The 21,929-nt window shown below is 19.6% G+C and overlaps 2 protein-coding genes across 2 annotated transcripts; both read left to right on the forward strand.

Annotated features, from left to right (window-relative positions):
• The first annotated feature begins 16,985 nt into the window (after positions 1 to 16,985).
• LOC145271454 (uncharacterized) lies at positions 16,986 to 19,463 on the forward strand. The gene has a single exon (XM_080126979.1). The coding sequence runs from the start codon at positions 16,986 to 16,988 to the stop codon at positions 19,461 to 19,463; it is 2,478 nt and encodes an 825-aa protein (XP_079983105.1).
• Positions 19,464 to 19,591: 128 nt separating this feature from the next.
• On the forward strand, positions 19,592 to 21,658 carry LOC145271463 (uncharacterized). Its single transcript, XM_080126987.1, has one exon. The coding sequence runs from the start codon at positions 19,592 to 19,594 to the stop codon at positions 21,656 to 21,658; it is 2,067 nt and encodes a 688-aa protein (XP_079983113.1).
• The last annotated feature ends 271 nt before the right edge of the window (positions 21,659 to 21,929 follow it).

A 21,929-nucleotide genomic window follows, 5' to 3' on the forward strand; every position in this document is an offset into this window, starting at 1 on the left:
TTGCTTATGTGCGCATAAAAAACTTGTTTTTTTTTGTTTTTTGTTTTTTAGATTAGGTCCACTTTATAATCACCCCCCAACCTCCTCATCTTAAGAACAGCTTCCGGAATAAACACCACTTTTGGAGGGGGTGGGCTATTTGCAAAATTTAACTGATATTTGTTGTCAGCAACACCCGAAAATACTATTAAATAAAAAAAAAAGGAGGGGTTCAGTGCACGTGGCAGAGAAGTAGATTTATTTATCAATAAAAGTTGCGGAGAAGTAAATTTATTTATCAATAAAAGTCGTCATTTAAAAAAGAAAATTGTGGAGATGGACCTAAATGTAAATATTTACCCCAAAAATTATCCCGAAGTTTATTACAAAAACGTTTTGTTTTCGCACTATTAAACAATTTGTTCATCCGCGCATGTAAAGTAAAAAATATTTGCAAAAGTGAGAAGTTATCAGTAAATGATTTAGTTTTTTTTTTAAATTTATTTATTTATTTTTTTTTTTACATTAGGTCCACCTCCACAAATGTTAAGAACGGCTGTCAGAATAAACACCCTCAACCTCTCCATGTTAACAACGGATTTCGGAATAAACACCATTTGGGGGGGGGGGATATTTAAAAAAAATTCGATAGAAGTCGTCATTTAAAAAGAAATTTAAAATCAAATGTTTGTAAAAGTGAGAAATTATTAATAAATGTTTAGTAACATTTTTCGGTGCTAATGCAGAGAGTGATCCGCGCTATTTTTTAAATCATATTTTCACGTTTAATTAAAGTTTTATGTTTTTTTTTATTCAATTGCAAGATTAAAGTACAGAATAGGTACAAAACACCCTCCTCTCCTCATGTTAAGAATGGCTTTTTAAATAATAACGTTCTTATTTCAGCATGGATCACTCTCTGCATGAGTACCGATTTTTCTTTTAATATTCATAAAAAGTAACATTTTTTTCAAAATAAATAAATAAATGTTTGTAAATGTGACAAATAATCGTTTAGTTACGGCAACGTCAGTAAATAAAATATGTTACGTGCGGGGTGGGGTGGGGGACTAAGGGAGCGACTATTATTTTTTCTGCTGGTCGCCATGAAACTCAACGCCCAAGGAGTACCAAAATGTAATTTTTTTTGTCAAATAAATAAATTTCAAGCAATTTTTGCAATAAATAATAGATAGCAACTTCGTTAATTTTACGACTCGCCCCAGCATATTATAAACACCCTAACTTCCCCATGTTAAAACGGCTTTCGGAATGAACACCCCCAACCTCCCCATATTAAGAACGGCTTTCGAGGTTTATGGAGGAGCGTTTTTTGTTTTTTTTTAACATGGGGAGGTTAGGGTGTTTATAATAAATACGTTGAGGCATGTCGTAAAAATAAAACAGTTTAGAAAAAGTTAAAACAAACTTTTTTATGTAAACAATGCCGTGAAAAGAAACTAAACAATCAAAACGTAATGTTTCATAAGTGAAAGCCTTAACATAAATAAAGGAATTTAAAATTAAAAAATTGGGAAGTACATAAATGAATTTAAATTTTTAAAATATGGGATTTTTTTTTTTTTTTTACTAATGCAGAGAGTGATCCGCGCTATTTTTTTAAAATCGTATTTCCACATATAATTAAAGTTTTGATATGTTTTTATTCAATTGTAAGGTTAAAGTACAGAATAGGTACAAAACACCCTCACTTCCCCATGTTAAGAATTGCTTTTTAAATAATAACGTTATTATTTCAGCATGTATCACTCTCTGCATGAGTAAGTTTTTTTGTTTTTTTTACTTATCCGGTAATTCGAGAGTAGTTGAAACGGAAGTTACCAGAAATAAAATCGGGCAAGTCTCGCAGAAACGACTTCGAAAAATATTTATATTTTATTTAATGTTTTAATAATTCGCGAGGTAAATTTATTTTAATGGCATAAAAACATCCCTCGACTCTAAAGATGGGTTGTCTGAAAATTTCAAATAAATTGGTAACGTAGAAATATGGTTTTATTCACTTTTAACGAACCAAATTTACATTTTTATATATATAGATATATAATATATACATATATAATATATATATATAATATATATATATATAATATATATATATATATATAATATATACATATATAATATATATATAATATATATTCAGTAATGTGATTGATAATTTAAAATTCAAATTAGAATTAAATTAAAAATCCGTTTCACAAGAAGGAACAACAACAACATCAATAATTTGTACGATCGTTTCGGAAAACAATGTTTTTATTGTGGTAGACATTAAGCCACGGACAATAATTTTTACATATAGTATTTTAAAAAAAACAAAGTTTCCTCATCAGCAAAAGTATTGAGAAGGGTTTTTAATATATGTAAAAGACACCATAAATACACCTAGCATTAAAAGTAAGGCAGATGTATCTGGAAAAAATTAAAAAAAAAGATATTATATACTTGATAAGCAAATTAATATGGGTAGAAGATAGAAATAAAATTATAAATCTGAATTTGGTTTAAATATAATATATATATATATATATATATATATATATATATATATATATATATATATATATATATATATATATATATAATTATTTACTTTTTAATTCTTCATCTTTTGAAATCAGCAATTAAGGTCAAAGCATTCATATGGATGTTTATTGTAGCTTTTCACCTTATGAAATGATAAATTTTCAAAATATCGGTAAGCATACGTTTGATTAAAACGCTACATTTAAAACTGAAGAGAGAAAGGGGAAGATAATCGTATTTCTTTAATTAAAAAATGCAAGGGCGATAATTAGTGTTTACTTAATTTATTATTAATAATCAAGCAAACAAAATATAATCTATTTGAAATTATTGAATTTAATATTTGATAATTTATTTATTTATTGAAATACAAAATATAATAGGTTAAAGCTAATAATATATTTTAATAATATATAATAATGGTCGATATATCAGATCAATTAATATTAACAATAATATTGATGATCAAAATTTGCATTAATAAGCATATCAAGTTATAGTTTAATTTCAATAATTTTTACATATAATATTTAAAAAAAACAAAGTTTCCTCATCATCAAAAGTATTGGGAAGCGTTTTTAGTATATGTAAAAGATACCATAAATAAACCTAGCATTTTTTTTATATATAAATATACATATGTGTACATACATATATATATATGCACATATATATACATATACATACATATATGTGTGATCGTTTATGTATATTCATGTTTAATTTATTTATTTGTTTCTTTTCTATTGATCTGAAAATAACATAAATAAATTAAATATACATAAACGATCACATATATATACATGTATATATATATATGTATATATATTGGCATGTATATATATATATATGTGCATATATATATATATATGTATGTACACATATGTATATTAATATTTAAAAAAAAAGAAAATGTTTGCCTTAAACCACTAAACTAGTTTTAAAACAGATCCTTTGTTCAATAAAATGCATGCCAATGGCTGATAGAAAGGGCGCGGTGGATATTAAAAGCTGATTGGCTAACTAAAATCCTCAACAGAAAAGGACCATATAAAAACGATAAACAACCGCAGAATTCGAGCATAAGCCTGACGAATCCTAGAGTGGATGAAACGCCGAATATTCAGTGTAGCTTAATCGTCATATATATTTTATTAATAACTATATTATGTGTATATATATTATATAGCTATATATATATTATATTTATATATATATTATATTTATATATATATTATATTTATATATAAATGTTATATATATATAAATATTATATATTATATATATATTATATATATGTTATATATATACAATATATATTATATATATTATATATATATTATATATATTATATATATTATATAATATATATATTGTATATATTTATATATATATATTATATATATATTATATATATATTATATATATATATATATTAAATATTATATATATATTATATATGATATATATTATATATGATATACATTAATTATAATATATATATAATATATGTAATATATATCCTATATAATATATATATAATATATATATATTATATATGATATATATTAAATATAATATATATGTAATATATATCATATATAATATATATATATAATATATGATATATATTAAATATAATATATATGTAATATATATCATATATAATATATATATAATATATATATTATATATGATATATACTAACTACAATATATATATAATATATATGTAATATATATAATATATATATAATATATATATTATATATGATAAATACATCATAAATATAATATATATGTAATATATATAATATATAATATATATATAATATATATATATATATTATATATGATATGTACTAACTATAATATATATAATATATGTCATATACATCATATATAATATATATAATATATATATTATACATGATATATACTAACTATAATGTATATATAATATATATGTAATATATAATATATATATCATATATGATATATACTAACTATAATATATATATATTATAGATGATATATATTAAATATAATATATATACAACATATGTAATATATATCATATATATTATATATATTATATATGATATATATTAAATATAATATATATATAATATATATATTATATTATATATGATGTATATTACATATAATATATATAATATATATAATATATTATATATTATATTATATATATTATATATGATATATATTATATATTATATACATATTATATATGATATACATTATATATATTATATATTATATATATTATATATATTGTATATGATATGTGTTATATATTATATATATAATATATATTATATATATTATATATATAATATATATTATATATATTATATATATATTATATTTATATTATACAATATATATATTATATATATTTATATCATATATATATTATATATCATATATATTATATCTATATGACATATATTTATATTATATATATTATATATCATATATATATTATATATGTATATTATATATTTTATATATATATTATATATTATATATATATTATATATACATATTATATATAGATTATATATTATATACATATTATATATTATATATAATATATATTATATATATATTATATATTTTATATATATATTTTATATATATGTATTATATATATATTACATATATACATTTTATACATATATATTTCATATATATATTTTATATATATATTTTTTATATATATATTATATATATTTTATATATATATGTATTATATATATTTGTATATATATATTTTATATATATATTATATATATTTTATATATATAGAATATATATATATTTTTATATATATATATTTTATATATATATTATATATATTTTATATATATTATATATATATTTTTTATATATATATATTATATATATGTATATTATATATATATATTAATATTTAGTAATGTGATTGATAATTTAAAAATCAAATTATAATTAAATTAAACACTATATGTAAAAATTATTGTCCGTAACTTAATGTCTACCAAAATAAAAACACTGTTTTCCGAAACGATCGTACAAATTATTGATTTTGTTGTTGTTCCTTCTCATGACACGGATTTTTAATTTAATTATAATTTGATGTTTAAATCATCAATCACATTACTAAATATTAAATTAGCCCTAGAATCGAGCTTATTATATATCTTAATTACAACGGGCACTTTTTCTTTCCCTGTATTTTAATTAAACTAGTAATTTTACTATTACATTAAAATGCACTCTGCTCTTTAGATTATTGGTCTAATCTCCTTTAAATTTATATATATATTATATATGTTATATATTATATATATATATTATATATATATTATATATATAGTATGTATATATTATATGTATATTATATATATATGATATATATATATTACATATAATTCTGTATATATTATACATATCATTATATATATATCATACATATAATTATATATATATTATATATATATTATACATATAATTATATATATATATATTATATATTATATATATATATTATATATAATATATATATATATATATTATATATATATTATATATATATATTATATATATATATTATATATATCTATATTGTATATATATATTATATATATATATATTATATATATATATTGTATATATTATATATATATTATATATATTATATATATATGATATATATTGTATATATATTATATATATACATTATAAATATATCATATATATATATTATATATAAATATATATATATACTATATATTATATATATTATATATATATTATATATATATTGTATATATTATATATATATTGTATTTATTATATATATTGTATATATTATATATATAATATATATATTGTATATATAATATGTATATAATATATATAATATGTATAATATATATATAATGTATATTATTTATAATATATATATTTAATATAAATATATATATAATATAAATATATATAATATATATATATAATTTAAAGGAGATTAGAAGAATAGTCTTAAGAGCAAAGTGTATTTTAATGTAATAGTAAAATTACTAGTTTAATTAAAATACAGGGAAAGAAAAAGTGCGCGTTGTAATTGAGATATATAATAAGCTTGATAGCTAAATATCCTAGAGCTAATTTTATATTTAGTAATGTGATTGATAATTTAAAAATCAAATTATAATTAAATTAAAAATCCGTTTCATAAGAAGGAACAACAACAAAATCAATTATTTGTACGATCGTTTCGGAAAACAATGTTTTTATTGTGGAAGACATCAAGTTACGTATAATAATTATTACATATAGTTTTTTATCAAACAAGATTTCCTCATCAGCAAATATTGGAAAGGGTTTTTATTAAATGTAAAAGACACCATAAATAAACCTAGCATTAAAGTAAGGCAGATGTATCTTGAAAAAATTAAAATAAAGGTATTGATTTAATACTTGATAAGAAAATTATTATGAGTAAGGAATAGAGATAAAATAGAGTAAAATCATACATATAAATTTGGTTTACGTACAATATTATACATACATATATATACAAATACATACATGCATATATATGAGAAAGTATATAAAATATATATACATATACATAGATATACATATATATATACATAAAACCCTTCATACAAATATTTACCTTTTGATTTTTCGCCTTGTGAAATCAGGAATTATGGTTAAAGTACTCATATAGATGCTTGCTATAGCTTTCCAGCTTATGAAATGACAAATTTTAAAAAAGAACGCTTACATACTAATTTATTTCTGTTAACGTACTTTTGATTAACGGACGCTAAGGTTTAGAATTCGAAAGAAATTGGAGGATAATGTTATTTGTATAATTAAATAATTTAAGGGGGATAATTGGGCATATTTCTTTAATTAAAGAATGTAAGGGAGATAATAGTCTAACTTAATTTATTACAGAATAATATAAAAAAATTGTAATCTACTTTACTTATAAGTAAATTTTAATGATTTACGGTGGTTTATATTTATTAAATTTAAACCAACGTTTATGATTGCATGTGAATATTAGTTCCTCTTTTGTATTTAAGACGGTGGTTGTATTTTTTATATCGTCATATTTCAAAATTTTGAGGGTACATAGTGCACAGAATTTATCTCCTAGTTTCGTACCAATCATTGATTTTGTTGTTGTTCTTTCTCATGAAACGGATTTTTAATTTAATTATAATTTGATTTTTAAATTATCAATCACATTACTAAATATTAATATATATATACATATATATATAATACATATATAATAAAATATATATATATAATATAATATATATATAATATGAAATATATATAATATAATATATATATATAATAGAAAATATGTACATATAATATAAAATATATATATATATAATATACATATACATTATAAAATATATAATATATATATATAATAGAAAACATGTATATATATAATATAAAATATATATATATAATATAAAAATATATATATAATATAATATCTATATATATAATATAAAATATATATATATATAATATAAAATATATATATATATAATATAAAATATATGTATATAATATACAATATATATATAATATAATATATATATATATAATATATATAATATATAAAATATATATATAATATATATTTAATATAAATATATATAATATATATACAATATATATATTGTAAATATATATAATATATGTATAATATATATATAGAAAATATTTATAATATATTTATAATAAATATATATATATAATATATATATAATATTTTATATATATATAATATTTAATATGTATATAATATATAATATATGTATATTATATATATATTATATAATGTATTATATATATATATTATATAATATATATATTATATATATTATATACTATATATACATAATATATATATTATATACAATATATAATATATATATAATATATATTATATAAAATATATATATATTATATATACAATATATATATAATATATATAATATATATATTATATATATATAATATATATATTATATATATTATATATATAATATATATATTATATATATTATGTATATAATATATATTATATATATAATATATATATTATATATATAATATGTATATTATATATATTATATATATAATATGTATGTATAATATATATACAATATATATTATATACTAAATATATATATTATATATATAATATATATATTATATATATTATACATAGATATTATATATATAATATATATTATTTATAATATATATATTATATATAATAGATATATTATATATATAATATATATAATATATATTATATATATTATATATATATATAATATATATTATATATATTATATATAATATATATATTATATATATAATATATATATTATATATATAATATATATATTATATATATATTATATTATATATATATTATATATATAATATATATATTATATTATATATATATATTATATATAATATATATTATACATATTATATATATAATATATATATTATATATATTATATATATATTTTATATATATATTTTATATATATATTATATATATATTATATTATATATATTATATATATTGTTTATATATTATGTATATTATTTATATATTATATATATAATATATATATATTATATATATAATATATATACATTATATATATATTATATATTTGATATATATTATGCATATGTATTATACATATATATTATATATAAAATATATATCATATATGTTTATAATATATATATTATATAATTATATTATATATATATTATATATATAATATATATATTATGTATATAATATATATACATTATATATATATGATATATATTATACATATATTATATATAATATATATTTTATATATGTTTATAATATATATATTATATATGTTATATACATATTATATTATATATATATATTATATTATATATATATATTATATTATATATATATATTATATGTATATATATTATATATATAATATATATTATATATATTATATATATTGTATATATATTATATAACTTATATATATAACATATATATTATATATATTATATATATATTATATATATAATATATATACTATATATATGATATATATTATATATATATGATCTATATTATGTATATAATATATATATATATTCTATATATATGATATATATTATATATATATGATCTATATTATGTATATAATATATGTATATTATATATATAATATATATATTATATATAGACATTATATATATTATATATAATATATATTATATATATAATATATATATTATCTATATAATATATATATTATATATATAATATGTATATTATATATATATATATTATATAAATTATATATACTATATATTATATATATAATATATATATTGTATATATTATATATATAATATATATATTATATATATATTACATATATATTATATATATTACATATATATTATGTATATAATATATATTATATATATAAAATATATATTATATATATTATATATATATTATATATATAATATATATATATATTGTATTTAATATATATTATATATATTATATATATAATAATATATATATAATATATATATTATATATACAATATATATATTATATATAATATATATTTTATATATATATATATGTTATACATATATTATATATATATATATTATATATATATTATATATTATTTATATATTATATATATAATATATTATATATATATAATATATATACATTATATATGTATTATATATATTTGATATATATTATATAAATATATTATACATTATATATGTAATATATGTATTATATATATAATATTGAATATATATATAATATATATATAATATTTTATATATATATAATATTTAATATGTATGTAATATAATATATAATATATGTATATTATATATATTTTATATAATATATATATTATATATATTATATACTATATATATATATAATGTATATATATTATATATAATATATACATATAATATATATTATATAAAATATATATATATTATATATATAATATATATATGTTATATATATACTATATATATGTTTTATATATAATATATATATTATATATAATATAATTCCCCCCACTCTTTATCTGTGCCTAAACCTAAACGTAGATTCCATGAACAAAGCTTTTTTATTAGAACTGCACGCCTGTGGAATTGTCTTCCGTTTTCCTGCTTTCCGGCTACTACAATATGGTTGTCTTCAAGTCTAACGTAAATAAGTTCTTGATGAGCCGTTCCATATAAGTTATCAAATTTAACAAATTTTCATTACTAATGATTATTATATTGTCCAATTTCTACTGTACACTCTTTAACCCTTATCCTTGAGTTGCCTCTGTGACCTTGATAATGAGTTGAATCCTATCGAAAAAAAAGAAAAAGTCCAATGTGAACAAGTTCTAATTGTATCGTCCCCCTAAGTAATCCAAGTTTCAAAATTCCCACTGTTTAATATGCTAAAATCACAATCACCAATGTATACCTATTAACCCTTATCCTTGAGTGGCCTCTGGGCCTTGATAAGGGGTGACACCCTTGTAAAAAAAAATATATATATTATATATATCTATTATATAATATATATATTATATATATAATATATATATTATATATATAATATATATATTATATATAATATATATTATATATATAATATATATATTATGTATATAATATATATATTATATATATATTAAATATCTATTATATATACAATATATAGTATATATATTATATATATATATATTATATATATATTATATATAATATATATATTAAATATGGATAATATATATATTATATATAATATATATATTATATATAGATAATACATATATTATATATAATATATATATTATATATATAATATATATATTATGTATATATATTATATATATAATGTATATATAATATATATTTTATATTTGATATATATATTATATTTATTATATATATAATATATATATTATATATATTACATATATATTATATATATGACATATATATTATATATATTACATATATATTATATATATAATATATATATTATATATATAATATATATATTATATATATGATATATATATTATATATATAATACATATATTATATGTATAATTAATATATATTATACATATATATTATATATATTATATATATAATATATACATTATATATATAATATATATATTATATATATAATATATATATTATATATATTATATATATGTTATATATATTATTTATATATTATATATATAATATATTTATTATATATATAATATATATACATTATATATATTATATATATGATATATATAATACGTATATATTATATATAATATATTATATATATTATATATATATATTATATATATATTTTATATATTATATATATATTATTTTATATATATATTATATATATTACATATATATTTTTTATATTATATATATAACATATATTATATATATTACATATATATTATATATATATTATATATATAATATACATACTATATATATATGATATATATTATATATATATGTGATATATATTATATATATGTGATATATATTATATATATGTGATATATATTATATATATGATATATATTATATATATAATATATATATTATATATATATTATATATAATATATATATTATATATAGATAATATATATATTATATATATTATATATATATAATATATATATTATATATATAATATATATATTAAATATATTATATATATTTATTATATATATATATTATATATTATATATATATATTATATATAATATATATTATATATATAATATATATTATATATATAATATATATATTATATATAATATATATATTATATATAATAAATATATTATATACATAATATATATATTGTATATTTTATATATAATATTTATATTATATATGTATATTATATATATAATATATATATTATATATAATATATATATTTTATATATAATATATATATTATATATTATGTATAATATATATATTATATATAATATATATATTATATATATAATATATATATATTATATGTATAATATATATTGTATATATAATATATGTATATATATATAATATATATATAATATTTAATATATATATAATATATATATAATATTTTATATATATATCATATTTAATATGTATATAATATAATATATAATATATGTATATTATATATATATTATATAATATATGTATATTATATATATTATATACTATATATATAATATATATATATATTATATATAATATATATATAACATATATTGTATAAAATATACATATATATTATATATATAATATATATATGTTATATATATACTATTTATATGTTATATATAATATATATATTATATATATAATATATATATTATATATATTTTATATATAATATATATATTATATATATTTTATATATAATATATATATTACATATATTTTATATATATTATATATAATATATATATTATGTATAATATATATATATTATATATTATATATATATGATATACATAACATATATATTATATATATAATATATATATATTATATATAATTTAATATATATATTATATATACAATATATATATATTATATATATATTATATATATAATATATATATATATATATTATATATATAATATATATTATATATATATTATATATACAATATATATCATATATAATATATATATTATATATACATAATATATATATTATATATATATTATATATATTATATATATTATATATATATTATATATAATATATATATTATGTATATATTATATATTATTTATGTAGTTTGTATATAATATATATATTATATATAACATATATATACATTATATATATATTATATATATGATATATATTATACGTATATATAATATATATATTATATATGTTCATAATATATATATTACATATATATTATATATATATTATATATATATTATATATATATTATAGATATATTATATATAGTATATATATATTATATTATATATATATTATATATATACTATCTGTATATATATTATATATAATATATATTATATATATATTATGTATATATGATATATATTATATATATGATATATATTATATATATATGATATATATTATATATATGATATATATTATATATATAATATATATATTATATATATATTATATATATTATATACATAATATATATATAATATATATATTATATTTATAATGTATATATTATATATATAATATATATATAATATATTATATATAGATAATATTTATATTGTATATATAATATATATATTATATATATAATATACATTATATATATAATATATATATATATTATATATAATATACTATATATATATTATATTATATATATAGTATATTATATATATATTATATATATCATATATATTATATATATAATATACATATTATATATATCATATATCTATATTTTATATAATATATTATATATATATTATATATATATTATATATATACTTTATATATTATACATATATTATATATATGATATATATATTATATATATAATATATATATTATATATATATTTTATATATTATATATATAAAGTATATATTATATATATAATATATATACATTATATATATATTATATATATATGATATACCTTATCCATATATACTTCATATAATATATATATTATATATGTTTATAATATATATATTATATATATTATATATATATTTTATATATATTATATATATATTATATTATATATATATTATATATATTATATATATATATATTGTATATATATTATATATATTTATTAAATTATATATATATTATATGATGTATATATTATATATATATTATATTATATATATATATTATTTATATTATATATATATTATATTATATATATATTATATATATTATATATATATTATATATAATATATATTATATATATAATATATATTATATATATAATATATATTATATATATAATATATAATATATATATAATTTATATTATACATATTATATATATATTGTATATATAACATATATATTATATATATATGATATATATTATATATATTACATATATATATATATATGATATATATTATATATATGATATATATTATATTTATATGATATATATTATATATATGACATATATTATATATATAATATATATATTATATATATAATATATGTATTATATATATAATATATATATTATATATATAATATATATATTTTATATAGATAATATATATATTATATATAGATAATATATATATTATATATAGATAATATATATATATTATATATATAATATATATTATATATATAACATATATATTATATATATAATATATATATTATATATATAATATATATATTATATATATATGATATGTATATTTTATATATTATATATATATTATATATTATATATATAATATATATTATATATATAATATCTATTGTATATATAATATATTCTATATATATATATTATATATAATATATATATTGTATATAATAAATACATTATATATATAATATATATATTATATATTTGTATATAATATTTATATTATATATATAATATATATTATATATAATATATATATATTGTATATATAATATATGTATTATATATATTATATATATTATATATATATTATATATATGATATATATATATTATATATAGTATATATATTATATATAATATATAATTTATATATAATATATATATTTTATATAATATGTATATGATATATAATATATATATATTATGTATATAATATATATATTATAATATATATATAATATATATGTTATATATAATATATATTATATATATAATATGTATATAATATGTTTATTAAATATATATGAAATATATAATATATATATAATATATATATAATATATATAATATATATATTATATATATATAATATATATATTATATATATATTATATATATAATATATATATTGTATATATATTATATATATATTGTATATATAACATAATATATTATTTATCATATAAAAAAAGTAGTTACCTCCCTTTGTTCAAACTAATTATATCGACGACTTCTCCTTTCTGAAAGCCCTATTTTGATTGGCTAGGATTAAGCTCCTTGGCCAATCAACAAAGATTTAATATAAGCAGAATTCTGGAAAAACAGATTCGCCCTCTTTTTGAATCAATCTTCGGCCTATAGACAACTATGGAAAATCTCTCCTAAATTTGCCGCCGAATTTTGATTGAACTTTTTCAGGGAGCCGTCCAAGACTTTTGGACGATAAAGAACTTTTTATTGGACTTCTAAAGCCGCAAACACAATTAGTTTTGCGAGAACCTTTTCTTTGTAATATTTTCAATTTAATATACATAATTTTCTCCAATTCTTGTGTGAGTTCAGCAATCTTTATTTCTGTATTTCCCACTTCCTACTTCAACAAGACACCAGCTCCTGGCAATCGCCATATTTTGCAAAACTAAATAAGGTTTAGCAGCTTGTTGTGAAGAAAAAAAATAAAAGGGAAGAGAAGATTTTAACTCCTGAGGATATTTGCAAGGAAAATGGAAAAAGGAATACCAATTTGAGAAGTCCATCTTAAAAAAAAAAAAATTTATTTCGTTTCCAAAAAAAAAACGAACAAATAGTATTTCTGCCTTTGTTAAAGGTTTAAAATTCAATGAACATTTTAAAGAAAAAAAAAAATTTATTTCGCTTCCAAAAAAAAAAAAAACGAACAAATAATATTTCTGCCTTTGTTAAAGGTTTAAAATTCAATGAACATTTTAAAGGAAAAAAAATTTTTTTATTTCGTTTCCAAAAAAAAACGAACAAATAATATAATATTTCCTGTTGTATTATTAAAAGTTTGAAACTTTCTACCGACTGAAGTTCGCGTAAAGCAGACATCATTCGTTCAAGAGTGTGGCGTCGTACATACGAATGTAAATAAACATGGCCTCCTTATATAAGGGCGATAACTCCACTTATGCAAACTTCCGTCCAAGGGTCATAACTCCATTTATGCTAAGTTCCGTCCAAGGGCCATAACTCTTCTCGGCCTATCCACAGACATTATCAACAATACTCCCACAAAATTTAACTTGTTTAAAAAAAAAAAACAACTTAAAACCATCATCCTTTCCCAAAACAAAACAACTGTAAAATGGATGATTTCCGGACCTTGAAGGGTGTTAGGGCGCTCCAGAAACGTGTTAAAGGAAGATATTTCCCTTAACACGGACATGTTGGAAGAACGCGAAGGTTTGAGAAAAAAAACCTTCCAGGAGGAAGAAGCTATAATTAAGGAGTTGCAGATTGAGGTCCGCTCCTTAAATGATAAAATTAAAGGGCTGTGTATAAAAGCAGAACTTGATTTAAGGGAGTGTGGATTTGTTGAGGAGCAAAGGAGGGAAATTGGCTTTCGAGCTAATATTAATGATCGCCTTGCCGACATTGAAAACTCTATTGAAAACCCCACCACATCACGGAAAAATGAACCTACCTCTGTACCTTTGCTTTCTGTCCCCAAGTTGCAGTGTGCCACCTTTAGTGGAATCAATCCTTCCAAATTTGAATATAAAAATTTTATTGCTCAATTCAAAAACTGTACTGAGTCTATTGATTCCGGCAGGGCAAAATTAGCCTTATTGAAAGGGTATTTGAGTGACTATGCCTTGCAATTGGTTTCCCATCTGACCTTGGAGGATGGTAATTACGATGTAGCGGTGGATTTGCTGACCAAGGAATTCCTGGATGTCCCCTTTATAATAAGTGAGATCTTCAAGCAGATCATTTCTACTTCTCCTCAATATGACCCTGAATTTGTGGCTGTGAAGCAATACCTTGCTGAGGTGAGAGTGGATTTATCCGAATTGAGGACTTCATATCTGATAGATTTTTTTGAGGAGAACTCCCCCGGATTTTTGCTGGTCAGCCATATTATATACGAAAAGTTGCCAGTTGCCTTGAGAAGGGAAATTAACCACAGAGTGGGCACGAGTTACCCGTCTCTAACACAAATTTTTGAAAATTACAATGAGGCAGTTCGTGCTCTGTCTCGAAATAAAAAACTTTTTCGGGTTACGGAAAACCCCTCGAAGAATGATAAAGGGCAGGTCAAGACCTATGAAAAAAAGAATGGTGATGCTGCTCTACAGAATTTCACTACAAGCTCTTCTGGGGCATATTGCAAACTTTGCACATCACGTGGCCACACTATGCTAAAATGCACCAAGTTTGCATCTTATGAAGCCAGAGTTGAGAGGTGCAAACAGCTGAAACTGTGTACAGGATGTTCCAGCTTAAAACATAAAAGTGAGAATTGTCCTGGACTCCAGAGCAAATCACCCCTCACGTGCAGCTTATGCCTTTCAAAGGCGCATATTGCACCCCTGTGCAACACTAAGAGAGTGGTTTCTCTATTCTCTCACGTTTATGAAAACGAAATCATATTGCCTGTTGTAGCTATTTCTTTAAATTATGGATCTGAGAAAGCTACTATTAACTGCCTATTGGACACAGGGAGTCAGCGTTCATATTTTTCTAAGAAAATATTAAAGGAGCTGAAGTATCCTGATGGAAATTCTGATCCAACCGATTATCAAATGAAGACCTATGCGGGTGTAACTATGAGGCGATTTGAACAGGTTGTCTTGAACGTTACCGTGGGAAAGGGGAAACAACTCCCTATTCCTGTTTTAATCGATGATGGATTCAGTATGCAGTTTGAGTTCGCCAGCTTTGGCCAAGTGAAGTCCAACCTGAATGAGTTGAAACACAGATTGGCATTTTCAAATGAAAAACAGGGTGATTCCATAACAATTCAGGGTATCCTGGGAGTTGACATATTTCAGTTCATGGAGGGTTCCAGAATCATTAAATGTATGAATGGACAGGCCTGGGATTTGCCTCAAGGGATTGCCCCATTTGGTAATGTACAACACTTTTTGTATCCTCATCAAGTCAGTCCTGTGAGATGTGGAATTTCCAAAACAATTGTCAATTATCATACTACAATATCCAAATATGCCCATTGCCCTGAACGACAGTTGAATTCCATATTGGAACCCAAGTCTTCCTACCCGGATCCGTTTCCAGATGTATTTGAGAATTCCAACGTGGAACGGAATTTGGAAAAAATGTTTGCTGTGGACTCAGCTGCTGCTTCCCATGACGAAGAACTAATTGGTGATTATGACAGAAATAGGATTAAAAATTTCAGGAAGTCTATCGAATTCAGGGATAATTCTTATTTCGTGGATCTACCTTGGCATAAAGACAAAATCGATTCCGTTCCCTCTAACTATCAAGTCGCTCTTAAAGTGCTTGACAGAACAATGCTTTCATTGGAGAAAAGGGACTTGGATAAGACCTATACTGATATTTTTCTTCAGCAAGAGAGCGAAGGGATTATCGAGAGAATTGAAGTCGCCCCACAAGATTTCTGCAAATACATTTGGATACCCCATCGACCGGTCTTTAAGTCGGATCAACAGGTAACCACTAAAATCAGATCTGTTTTTAACTGTTCGTTGAAGACTGGGGGTGGTTACTCCCTAAATGAAGCATCTTATCCGGGTGTGAACATGATGAATAACATGCTTGAACTGTTGCTCTTATTTCTTACTAACAAATATGTATTATTGGGAGACATAAGAAAGGCATTTCTTATGATCAAACTCCGGTCGGTTAAGGACAAAAACAGATTTTGTTTTTCGTAAAAGATGGAGACAATTTGCTTTGCTTCCGATATTGTACATTGATATTTGGCTTCAATGCCAGCCCATTCATTTTAAATTACGTTCTCAAACACCATGTCAGCCGTTTTCCGAATGATGCATGTACTGAGATGCTGAAAAATCGATTTTATGTCAACAATTTATGTATGACCAGCAATTCTTCTGAGGAAATAATCAGTCTCTATAAGAGTGCCGTGCCTCGTCTGCAGACGGGAAATTTCCAGTTGAGATCGTGTAACTCCAACTATGAGCCTCTTCGAGACATTATAACGGAGGATGACAGAATCGTGCAGCATGGTTGCGAGTACGAAAAGGTCTTGGGATATAAATATCACCCTGAATTGGATACTATTAGCATTGTTAACACTCTGGTTCAAAGGAACATACTCTCAAAAAGGGATATTTTGGCCCAGACAGCAAAAATATTTGACCCACTGTCACTATGTGCCCCGGTTACAATTAGGGCAAAAATACTTCTCCGAAGATTGTGGTTGCTCAAGTTGGGTTGGGATGAAAAGGTTCCTACTGACATAATGACTACCTGGTCGAATTTGGCCGAGGACCTTTCTGGTCTAGGTGATCTATTTTTTACAAGACATGCTATAGACACTGGTAGCCAACTGAAATTATATTTGTTCTGTGATGCGTCACCACAGGCATATGGATTTGTCATATATGGCGTGCAAAATGGGAAGTCTCACATAATATTTTCCAAGGTTAAAGTGGCCCCGATGAGGACAAAGACATTACCTATGATGGAGTTGCTTGCAGTATATATTGCATTCAAGGCTTTAACTATGATACTGAGATCCTTCTCTGGTGTCAACATAGAGGACGTTTTTGTTTCTGTGGATGCGCAAGTTGTTTTGTCATGGTTGCTCACCGAGAATATAAAGGCAAAGAGTCTGTATAGCAGAAACAGAATTAAAGATATTCGAGAAATGAAGGAGAAGTTGAGTGAGGAATTTGGGTTGGGCATTCATTACAAATATGTTCCTTCTGCCGACAACCCGGCTGACCTTCTTTCTCGTGGTATCACTCTGGAAAAGTTTAAACAGGGATTGGACTACTGGACATGCGGACCTGCGTGGCTTGTTGAGCAACCTGAGAAGTGGCCTACGAGTACTTTGAGCTGTCTGAGCCCGGAAAATAAGTGTCATGTGGAAAGTGTTTTCCATAATACATTGAGTGAAGCTGTTAGGGAACCACTGATTCCATTTGACAGGTTCTCGGACTTCAACAAGTTGTGTCGATCAACTGCTTTCGTATTCAAGTTTGTGCATCGATGCAGAAAAGTGAAGGAACATTCAGATCCAAAACAGACAGCCACGAATTACCTGATAAAGATGATGCAATTGCAATCGTTTGAAAAGGAAATTGCTTATTTGAAGAATCCTCTTGACAGGGAAATCCCAGTGCTGGTGAAGAATCTTAACGTTTTCATCGATTCTGATGGGATTTTGAGATTGGATGGTAGAATTGCCAATTCGACAAGATATGACTACAATTTAATCTATCCAATATTGCTTGCAAAACATCACTCTCTTACAAAATTACTGATTATGGATAGCCATAATCGATGCAGGCATTTGGGTATTGGTACGACAGTGACCAAATTGCGGTTATCCGGATACTGGGTCCCACAGGCAAGACAGTCTGTGAAGACTGTGATTTCTAACTGCAATACCTGTAGGGAATTCAACAGCCTAGCCTTCAAATACCCCAAATTGACAAATTTGCCAAAACACCGTGTTAGATTAATCAATCCTTTCCAACACACAGGCATAGACTACACAGGTCACATCTGGGTACAAAGAGATGGAAAGTCTCATAAAATGTATTTATTAATTTTCACATGTATGAACGTGAGGGCTGTTCACATTGAACTTGTACCTGATATGAGCACACAAGCCTTCATTCAAGCCTTGATTCGGTTTTCAAATACCTATGGAGTTCCCAGTCACATATACAGTGACAATGCACGTTCCTTTAATGCAGCCTTAGGTGGTGATGTAATTAAACATCACATAAACAGTAATGAGTTCTGTAACTCATATTCAAGCGCTGGCATTAAACACATAAAAATACCCTTATACTCCCCTTGGGTTGGAAGTACTTGGGAAAGAATGATCAGAGTGATTAAAGTCATGCCTATTCAAAACACTTGGCCGACCTAAAATCAGTTATTTTAACCTTCTAACCCTTCTATCAGACATCAAAAGAGCCGTGAACTCTCGACCTCTGACCTACAGATGCTCTACCGATATTGATCTGCTTCCCTTAACACCCAACTGCTTCACTCATCCAAATATAAACTGTGAGCTCTCCTTCCAATCTGACACACCCAGTTTGGTTGAGACAGAACCAATAACTAGGTCTCTCCTTGTGAGTACCTTGGAAAGCAGAGAGGAATTAATATCTAAATTCAAAGAGATGTGGCACGATGAA

Source organism: Euprymna scolopes, chromosome 4, assembly GCF_053919585.1.
Source record: "Euprymna scolopes isolate OS-2025 chromosome 4, ASM5391958v1, whole genome shotgun sequence".
Lineage (NCBI taxonomy): Eukaryota > Metazoa > Mollusca > Cephalopoda > Sepiida > Sepiolidae > Euprymna > Euprymna scolopes.